The sequence below is a fragment of the Prionailurus viverrinus genome, chromosome X (assembly GCF_022837055.1).
Source record: "Prionailurus viverrinus isolate Anna chromosome X, UM_Priviv_1.0, whole genome shotgun sequence".
Classification (NCBI taxonomy): Eukaryota; Metazoa; Chordata; class Mammalia; order Carnivora; family Felidae; genus Prionailurus; species Prionailurus viverrinus.
Window position 1 is genome coordinate 40,392,709 of NC_062579.1, and position 10,777 is coordinate 40,403,485.

The 10,777-nt window shown below is 43.2% G+C and overlaps 1 protein-coding gene across 4 annotated transcripts in view; it reads left to right on the forward strand.

The window, feature by feature from the left end:
• CCNB3 (cyclin B3) overlaps window positions 1–10,458 on the forward strand; it is an 82,496-nt gene extending 72,038 nt beyond the window's left edge. For 3 of the 4 annotated variants that reach the window (XM_047844831.1, XM_047844830.1, XM_047844833.1), the window contains 5 exons: window positions 2,015–2,152; window positions 5,327–5,482; window positions 6,235–6,384; window positions 9,904–10,034; window positions 10,249–10,458. In XM_047844831.1, coding sequence (XP_047700787.1) covers window positions 2,015–2,152; window positions 5,327–5,482; window positions 6,235–6,384; window positions 9,904–10,034; window positions 10,249–10,321 — 648 coding nt within the window. In that variant the 3' untranslated portion in view covers window positions 10,322–10,458. The remainder of the gene's footprint in view (window positions 1–2,014; window positions 2,153–5,326; window positions 5,483–6,234; window positions 6,385–9,903; window positions 10,035–10,248) is intronic. The other variant, XM_047844832.1, reaches the window with a different exon arrangement.
• The last annotated feature ends 319 nt before the right edge of the window (window positions 10,459–10,777 follow it).

Here is a 10,777-nt window from a genome sequence, read left to right on the forward strand (position 1 = left end):
ATTACATTTTTTTTAATAACGTGATTTTTCATCAGAAACTAGTCTTTCCGGATCCCACAGTGTTCTCTTCTTAGATTCAGTGCCCTCTCAGATCTTGTCAAGGATATGCTTTTAAAAAGTTTATTTCAGTTCTTTGCAATGAAAAGGCTTCATAAATAGACACTTGCTCTGGTTTTCTCAGAACATTTCCCCTTGAAAAATTAGTTGGTCTTTTTTATATATTTGGGCAATTTTCTCCATTTATTTATCTTTGCAGAAGATGGTCTTTGAGTTTTGGAATTTGTGATAAATTTTGTCAGATTTGTCTCCTAGTTTGAGACTAAGAGTAATCTTTATATTTTCTATAGGTTTTTTAATTTATTACTTCCCTCTTGTTTCTTGCTTATCCCCAGATAAGGAGCATAATCATTTATGAACAATTAGAAGGGTGTGCTAGCCAAAGGCAGTTGTGAGGGAGAGAACCTTGCTTATAGTGCTGAAAGGCTTCTTGTCTTTGTTTACTGTAGCTACTTGAATTATCCAAAGCACTGCCACTTTTCTCTAACTGGCACAAAGTTAGGCTCCTCCTGATGCTGAGGGACAGAAAACCATATCATGTGAAGAATAGAGGAAGTCAAGTTATTTGGTCTGGAATGGAAATTTATAGGAGATGTGATACATTTCTTCAGTAGCTGAAGGGCTGTCACAAGAACAATTATACTTGTTCTATGTAGTCCCCGGTGGTAGAATTATTTTAGAAGAGTACTGTCTTAAATTCAAGGAAGGAGGATTACTATAAATGACACTGCTGCTCATTTGAATATTTGACTCCAAATTTCAACCATTCATTCAGATATTACCTACACTTTAGATGTTACCATGTTGTAACAGTGTGCTACATGGGTAACCATGTGCCTATGTGAGGTACTGGAAAGAGGCTATGCACGCATTGGCTTTGTCATTTACTCACAGAGGTAACTCAAGGCCAGCAATGGCCAGAAGAGTCTTTCTCACACTGCATTACTCTCTCCTACCTCTTCCACTTTTAAGAGCCCTTGTGATTTCATTGGGTCCATGCAGATAATCCAGGATAATCACCCTATTTTAAATTTGGCTGACTACAATCTTAATTCCATATTCTATTTTAATTTCCCTTTGCCATGTAAAATAACATATTCATATGTCCTGGGGATTAGAATGTGAACATTTTATTCTGCCTTCCACATTTTCGAAAGCAATGTCATAAGAAAGAGATGGACAGAGTTCATGCAAATGAAGTAGGTAATGACTACCACCTTAAGTATTAAGAAATTGAGGTCAAATAATTACTGAAAGAAAAAAAGATAAGAATGGAAAGTAGCAGTTCTCTGAGGATGATACCTCTGTGAGGTAGGCCATATGGGCCAGCACTAACACTGGGTCTAGAGTTATAGGAGGTGGTTTCCTCGAGCTGGTGAAGGCAAGACAAGGATAGATAAGAGAAAAAGGGGAAGGAGGATTATAGTACTAATGCTTTAATCTCATCTTGGCTTCTCTAGTCCCTCAGCTCACTTCCAAATGGTGCTATTGGTACTTGTTCCCAATTCATATATTCTAATAGTATATCTAATTGGGAAGAAACACTAATGAACGAATAATAAACAGGTCTCTGTATTTTAGAGCTAAATAAACATGATCTCTTTGGGGGAGTTCACCATATAATGTAGTAGCAAGTGGGGAAAGCAAGACTCTCGGTATTGGAGACCAAGGCAAGAGGGTGTGTTCACTCGAGGTGCTCATAGAGAAGACAGACCATCTCTTTTGTAAGACTGATCATCTACCTCATTGTGTAAGGCGAGAATTATCCAGGTCCTCAAAGGCACAGGAGATATGGCCAGGCACCTAGCTGAAGGAGTGCCCACATTCATAGCAGAGTGTAGGCTGGCCAGGCCTGGTAGCTCCACTGTCCACCATGCTGCAGACCAGGTGGTTAGATCTGCTGGGTGTGGCTTTGGGGTGGGACAATATGCAGATTCCTGTTTGTGTATTACTCCAGATGACCTTTGAGATGAGTCATGAGACCCTGTACTTGGCAGTGAAACTGGTGGATCACTACCTTATGGAGGTAATATGCAAGAGGGACAAGCTCCAACTCCTTGGTTCCACTGCATTTCTGATTGCAGCAAAATTTGAGGTGAGCCCGAGTTCATAGAGCCTGGAGATAATTAATCAAGTTTCTGTCTGAGTCAGATGTGTATGTACGCGTATGTTTACAAAAATCAGTATGTATGTAGGCATATGTGTGCATGTATCATATACATGTATATGCACACAAACACATACATGCTTATACTTGCATATATGTGTGCCTGTGTGTGTGTGTGTGTACAGATACATACATACAAACAAAAATAATATTACCTACCTTTTTTGGTCTCTTTCTTAGCAATGAAGCTTGTGTTAGGTGGCAACCACGGTGTGTTTGTTTCCTGGTGTCCACAGGGTTCTTTCATTTCCTCTTTGAAGACGTGTGTATGTGGTTATGTGCCTAGTTAAATAGGTTGTTCTTTGTAATCTTCCTGTTGATCCATAATTCTGTGCCCTCCTACCACACCCTTTTTTTCTTCTGCCAACTCCATCTCTACCTAGTGGAGTCTTGAACTTCATATATAAGAAAGCAGTTCCAAACCTGGGTGCTGGAGACATTTAAGAGAAAATGACCTCGTGTAGATGGTAATGAGTCCAGGTGAAATAGTTATTTTTGAAGTAGCATTATAAAATCAAGTAGCAGGCCTTTCCTTTGTAACCATAATCCATCTCATTTATCTGGTTCTTTCCTCTTCTTTAGATGCTAAATGATCTTATTCAACTTATTTTTCTATAGATAGGCTAGTTGTGTGAAACCTTGGGTTTAGAAGCAGAGAGATAGCAACTTTTACTGCATTCGAAGAGCTTTAGAGCTGTAGGTTTGTTTTTGTGATCCCTCGCTCACTCCCTCTCCAACTTTATCCCTAACTTGCTTCATGCTTCCCTCCCTCCTTTACTCCTTCACTCCCTCACTCCCTACCGTGATCACGGACCTCCCTCCCTCATTTCAGTCCTCCCTCTTTTGCTCCTTACCTCCTCTCTCCTTCCCTTTCTTACAGCTCTTGCTTCACTTCCCTCCTTGCTTCACTTCTGCCCTTGCTCTCTAGCTCTCTTCCTTTTTCCAGCCTTCTGTCTATCCCTCCCTCATTCCTCCATCCCTGTCTTATACATTCATCCACTCCAAACTGGGTTTCCTTCCTGCATCACTTCTTCTATCACTGTTTCTCTCCTTCCCTAGTTCCCTCTGTCCCCTCCTCCCAACCTAATTCCATCCATCCCTCCTTCTGTGTCTCTCTTTCTGCCACAACCCCTTACTCTGTTCCACTCAATCTTCTTCCCACCCTCCCTTACTTCTTCCCTCCTTTTCTTTTCCCTTCCCTTGCTCTCTTCTCCCATCCCATCTCTCCTTAGTCCCCACCTCATTCCTTTCAGGCTTCCTCCCTCCTCCTATTTTGCTTCCCCCTCCCATCCTCCCTTCCTTCCTTTTCTGTAAATGCCTTCTCTCCCTTCCTTGAGTGCTCCTTCCCACCCTATCTCCCACCCTTGCTCCCTGGTACTCTGGCACCATGACTGTCTCTAATTCTAGCTGTTTCCCATCCTCCTCTCATCTTCTTCCCTTGCTTCTACGCTCTTTTCTCCTGCCCTCCCTTGCTCTTTTCCTACTTTCCTCTCTGGTTCACTTCCTTCCCTACTCACTTGCTCCCTGGTTCTCTTGTTCCCCCTCACTGTCTGCTCCCTCTAAGCTCTACCTCTTGATAGCTCCCTCTAACATGTTCACTTCCTCCCACTCATGTTCCCTTCCATCCTCTTTCCCTCCCTCTCTTGGTCTCTCCTTCCTTCCCACCTTCTCTGATTCACTTCCTCCCTCCATCCCTTCCTTTATCTCTAGCCTCCTTTCCCTTCTCCCTGTCTCCTTTTTTCCTCCCTCACTGTGTCTCTTTCTCTCTCGTTTATTGCTCCCCTGTGTGGCTCATTTCCTTCCCTGTTCACTCACTCCCTGGTTCATTCCTTGCTCTCCTTCCCTCTCTCCTTCCCTCCTCACCCTCCTCCTTCCTTCCCCTACCTAGGGCCATCTTTATGGCTTAGCAAGTGCTCCATGCCTCAGCCCCAAGGGGGCTAAAAAGAAGTTGGGAATCACTGGCCAACAGCAGAAGGAGGAGCAGAGTGCAAAGAGGCACTACTTAGCAAATCTTGGAACCAGGAGCACTCCTCTTCTGGTTATCAGGACGAAGGGCCCCACTATGTTTTTTGGAGAAGGGGTGTGTTCCCCTCCTGTGGGGGGTAGGGAAATACAGAAAGACTTTTGCAAGGGGAGGTATGGAAATGGTATGAGAAGAGAAGAAAGGAAGGAACCACTGGTGAGTAGAGCAAAGAAAGGGAGAGTTTCTTGCCCTGGTGTTGGTGCTAGGTGCTGTGTTAACTTGAGCTATTTGCATACTCTTTCTGTGCCTCAATTTCCTTGTCTGCAGACTAGAGGCTTGGTCTAGTCTGAGATATAAAAATAGAGAAAGATGTGGGAAGAACACTGGGGTGGGCAGTTAGGTGTAGCTGCATAAAAGATTCAGGGGGTCTTCCTGCCTCCTAGTCTTCTCCCCACAACCAAGTTTCAACCTGCAGAGGGCAGAACATGTTAAGGTGCTCCTGGATCTGGGTTCTTCTCACCCTTGGCCTGGTCTGGATCTTTCCAGTCTAGCCCCCAAGCACATCCTCCCACCCCCTGCAGTCCTTCCTCAGTCTCTGCTTAGGCTCTCTGTGGCTGCCTGCCTGTCTCTCACTGCCTACTACCCTAGTAGTGCTCCTCCCAAACATCCATATTAATTTCTTAGACTAGGAAACAAAGTATGGGCTTATTTTCTCTCTCTAGCTCCACTTTCCATGGTCTCCTTTCCTCCCTTCCCACCCTTCCCTCCCTCCCCCCCTTTCCCCAGAGCAAGTCTTAGATTTCCATTCCAGGTTTTCACTCATTAATAGAGAGATCATTGCTCCCAGTTCCTGTGTCATATTATACCACTTCTAACAGTAAGAATATACCTCAAGAGGCCCTGTTCTCTCTCCAGTAGTACAGTTTGGGGGCAGACTTCTCCTATGTCTCTGATTTTGTTTTTCAGATGGACCACTGAAGTCAACAGAAGTTTGCTCTCAGAGCTACCCTGAAGGTTTATGCTGGGACATGTTATTGCCTCCTCTCCTTCACTTCTCTCCCCCACTGCCTTTTACCTCAAAGCAGAGAGGAGTGGGCTGTTTTTGCCTGGTTATGACTGTCTCTCCTCTCCACCCATAGGAATCTTGCCCACCTTGTGTGGATGACTTCCTGTACATCTGTGATGATATTTATCAGCGAGATGAGATGCTCACCATGGAAATCAGCATCCTGCAGACCCTCAAATTTGATATCAACATTCCCATTGCCTATCATTTTCTGCGAAGATATGCTAGGGTAAGAGGGAGGAGGCACATCCACATTCTCCCCACTACTGGGTTAGTCTTTTCCATACCCAGAGTGGCCGCCTGAGTGGCAGGAAAAGGGAAAGGGGCTGTGGTGGGGGGGGGTGCTGGGGAATTTCTTCTTCAATCTGTCCTCCTAGATTGGCAATCTTTATGAAGTGTGGGGGTAACAAAATTGCAGATTTTCGTGGCGTGCCCTTAAGTTTAGGTAAAGGCAGAGTAGGGGAGGGGAAGAAGATTCCTTGATCAGGAAGGAATATGTGGGAAGTTTGGGGGAGATGCTGGTAAAGCTCTCTTCATCTGAGTATTAGTTACAGGGGAGGTCACTTTGTAATTATTTATTGTATTATACAAGTACACGTGTATACTTTTGTCTGTGTGTTACTGGTTATATATATTTTTAAAAAGAGTCAAACAAGAAAAGAGAAGTTCTTTTGAGGCATGGAATATTTCTAGGGTGGAGCCAGGTGCAGAGTTACAGTTGGATAAATTGATAAATTGGCTAAAAACCCTAAAGGGAGCAAATCCTATTGCCGATTTCAGAATCCCACCCCCGCTAAAGATTCTATACTTTGGCGGGTAGGGTCCTTCATATGAGTCATGGTAGCAGGACAGGTAACTTGTTCAGGCAGAGAACCATTTAGGCCTGAGTTCGGATAACTAGAGAGAATGGGTACAGGGGGTCTTCTGCTTGGTGCTGGTTTTCTGAATTGGTTGCTGAGCCAGTGTTCTTGCTACCTTTAGTGCCTCCATGCCAGCATGAAGACGCTGACTTTGTCCCGCTTCATCTGTGAGATGACTCTGCAGGAATATGACTATATCCAGGAGAGGGCTTCCAAGCTAGCTGCTGGCTCCTTCCTCCTGGCCCTCTACATGAAGAAACTCGGACACTGGGTAAACAAACACTTGCTGGGGGCAAGGGGTTGAGATTTAAAAGCACAGAGTCAGCAACCTAAGTGCCCTTTGATGGATGAATGAATAAAGAAGATGTGGTGTGTACACACACACACACACACACACACACACACACACACTGGAATGTTACTTAGCCGTAAAAAAGAATAAAATCTTCCCATTTGTGACAACATGGATACACCTAGAGGATATTATACTAAGTGAATTAAGAGAAAGACAAATACTGTATTATTTCACTTATATGTGGGATCTAAAAAAAATGAAACAAACATTCATAAATATGGAGAACAAACTGGTGAGGGGAGAGGGGTGAGGGGATGGATGAAATAGGTGAAGGGTATCAAAAGGTAAAAATTTCCAGTTACAAAATAAATAAGTCATAGGATGTATAGTACAGCATAGGGAATATAGTCAGTAATATTGTAATAATGTTGTATGGGGGCAGATGGTAGCTACACTTATCCTGGTGAACATTTCATAATGTATGTAAATGTTGAATCACTATGTTATACACCTGAAACTAATGTAGTATTGTATGTCGCCTGTACTTCAATTAAAAAGAAAAAAAAACACAGGGTCCATTCAGGAGGAAGGTGTAAATTAGGGTCATGGGAAACTCAGTGACAAAACCGCTGCATACCCACGGTTATAAATTCTTTGACATCTCAATGTGTTAGGAGCCTGGCTGCCTAAAGGGCTTTTACAGCAATGGTTTTAAGTTATTTTATTTTATTTTCTTAGTCACAGTACCCCTTGTTCCAAAGAAAGCCCAATATCACGAAACAGACTCGTTTGAAGTTATTCTGGTTGCAGCAGAGGGTAGGATGGGCCCCCTTCTCACCTAGCCCCATTTTATCCCTGCCCCATGCAGTCCCCTCAGCAAGGTTGCTCTCCACTTCCCTGAGGGAGCTTATTGGAACAGAATTTGAGAGGCACAGACCCAGAAAACAGAGTTGTGAAAGCAACTGTCCATGTGTCTAATGGGGGATTCAGAGGTACAGTATGGTGCTCTTCTCTGAAGAGGAAGGTGCCTAAAGCCTTCTTCCCCAGTACAAAATAAAACTCCTAAACTCTTCCAACCTAGAAATCCTGGAACTACTACTGTTGGGAAAAGCTATGTGTACTGAGAAAGAATCTTATAAACAGTGGTGTGAACTCAACAAGTCATACTGAAATTTCTTGGGACAGAGAAAGCATTCAACAAATGGCAGTGATGTTGATGAAAAAGAAAAAAAATGGCTAGCATTTATTGAGTGCTTACACAGTGATGTGAGTACTTTGTTTATTAATGTTTAATCCTCACAAAATCAGTACAATTATCCCTACTTTACAGATAAGAAATAACTTCCCAGATTTTGCTAATGAGGGGCAGAGCTAGTCTTTGGGGATTAGGAGTAGTGTTCACATTGTATACCTACTGTGTAATCAGAAGTGATGTGGCCATAGCTTTGGAACTGTGGCCCCAGATGCCCCATGCTATGCCAGGCTTTGACCTTTGGATCCTGGGGAAATGTGATAGGTGCTGAGGGAGACAGTTGAGGGGCTCAGGGAAGCAAACTGCTTGCTAACCACTACAGAAATATATCAGTGTTTTAATACTTGGCATGGCTGTACCAGTGAGTATTGGCTAAATGTGAACCCTGATCTGAATCCAGGTAGTATGGCTCCACAGTCCTCTGTGCTGTGTATACTGCTTCTATAGATAAGAAAGGCTTCACAGAGGAGGGTACTTTTAAGTTGGGTCTTGAAAGATTCGTAGGAACGTGTGAGAGAAGACATTCTTGGTAGAGGGAATGAGAATTGAAAAGATGTGAAGGCAATAAGAAAAAAGTATGATGTTTTCAGGGCAGAATAAGGCACTTTCTATAGATAGAGCAGAGGATATATTAATAGGGAATAGTGAGAGATGAGACCAGAATAATAGGGTGTCATCAGATTGTGAGAGACTTTTGATACCAAGCTGAGACCCACTCTATACTAAGGCGTTGGAAAGTTTTTATGCAGAGGAGTGACCTACTTGTGTTTCTGTGTTTTGGAAACAGCACCGGTATAGCAGTATAGAAAGTGAATTAAATGAGAGAGAGTGCAAAAGTGGGAACACTAGTGAGTAGGCTTTCATAATAGTCAAGATGAAGCATTGGGGCCTGAGCCTGTGCAGTGACAATGGGGCCATTGATCTTATTTGACACACTCAATATAATGTGTTACCCCTTGTGTTACTCCCCTGCTCAGCATGCCAATGATTCCCCTTTCCCTGTGGTAGTTGTTTCTAAACAGTATTTAGCAGAGCCCTGGGATTCCTTTAGAAGTGTCTCAGGGGCCATGTAAAAGGTAAAGGGATACAAACTGGTGGGTTTGTCAGCTCCCACCCCTAATTGCAGGTAAGATATTTGGGCTTCCAGATAAGATGTTTGAAAAAAAAGGAGTTCAGGGAAAATAATTTAAGACATTTTTTAGAAAACCACTGCCTTACAGAATAAACCTTTTTTTCTCTACCTGTGGAGGTCCCACTTGACTTTCAACACCCATTGCAAATGTGTCTTCCTCTACAAAGCTTTCTGTGACTCCTGGAGAAATTTCATGGGTCCTGCTGCTCTGCTCCTCCAGTGTCCCATTCTCACTTCCATTATAGCCTTTCCCACATGTTCTGTAATTCTCTGCATGCATGTCTGTCTCCCCCACTACAGGTTCCTTAGGGGCAGGAACCTGGGTCATCTTTGCATTCACAGCAGCCTACGCAGGACTTGGTAATATTAATCCTAGCTAGCATGTCTCAGGCACTTACTATGTGCTAGACTCTGTTCCATATGCATTGTGTATATTAACTCATTTAATCCTATGATGTAATTACTGTAATGATCCTCATTTGGCATAGTGGGAAACTGGGGCGCCAAGAAATTAATAACTGGCTCAAGTTCCTGCTGTTGGTAGAGCTAGAATTTGAACCCAAGCAGTTTGCCTCTGCAACCTTTGCTCTCAAATTCTCTGCTATATTACTTCTGCCACATAATGGGAAGCCTTAAAATTGAATGAGAAAATAAATGCATGGGATGGTAGCTCTTAGAGCCAGGGAAGAGGAGCTGCCTTAAATTCCTGTGGTCTGTTGATTTGGGACCTTAAGTTTATTCTGAGGTTTGCCTGGCCACCCGCTCTTCACCTAAGAGCAAGTACATTACAAAGCCAGTCATGTTCCTTAGATTCTTTAGTGGACTTTGACTTACATGAATACCTACCACGGGGCTAATGTTCAACTGGTAAGTATAGGTATATGGTACATACGTACTATGGATAGCCATACCACTAGTTCACAGCTGGAACCTAGTCTTCTAGGAAGTACTCTATAATTGTTGGTCAGTGTCTGCACTGTATGCATTTTTGAAGTGTTTGACTATCTTCCCTACCTATACCATGTATAGGAAGTTTGGACTTGAGGTAGTAGAGAGAGAGGAAGGGTCTATTTCCTGTGGTAAAAGTCACTGTTCATGTTGCTTCTTCCAGGCTCCTGCCCTGGAGTATTGCAGTGGCTACAAGACCTCTGATCTTCACCCCTTGGTCAAGCAGCTAAACATCCTGCTGACTTTGCATCCTTGCAGTAGGCTCAAGACTGTGCATTCCAAGTATTCTCACCGGTAAGTACCAAGCTCCAGTGAGGATGAGTTTGTGCTTAGCCATTGGGAGGCAGGCTAGCTTCACTTAAGGAAAAAGATTTAGTACTGTTCACTTTACTTTCTGCTTTAGGGTTAAAGCAAGATAGGGAACCAAGAGCCCTATGTCCCACTTAGTCCATGGACCCTGTTTGCTTTGGCCCATTTTACACTGAGCAGGCCCCTCTTCCTTTTGCAGGGTCTTCTTTGAAGTCACCAAAATCCCCCCCCTGGACACATTGAACCTGGAGGATATCTTGAACTACTGCTAATTCTGAGGCTGAGGATCTGGCACTCTGGCAGCAGCCAGGGCCAGGCAGGCATTTAAGTAAGCTGTTATTTATTCTGTCTTGGAATTTGTCTTTTAATTACTTTTCTTTCTTTTTACTCTTTTGTTTATCTTTTCCCAAATTGGTAATGTTGTAAATAGTTTTTTTTTAATGAAGGAAAAGAAATTATTGTTGTATTTGATTAGAAATTTAATAAAAAAATTAATGTTTATCGTTAAAATGGCTCACCTCCTCTCTTACTGCTCAGGAGCTCCATGCATAGTCCAGGGATGTGTTTTCCCTGTGCCTAAAGGATCTAGCTTATCCAATTTCCTTCTCTGTTTGGAGACTTGCTCTTTATGGGAAGAAGAATTGAACCTAGGGTATGAATTGAAGGATGAGTCTGTGGAAGGAGGATCCTAGGGGGGTTAGCGCCCAGTCCAAGGAGAGAGAGCCCTA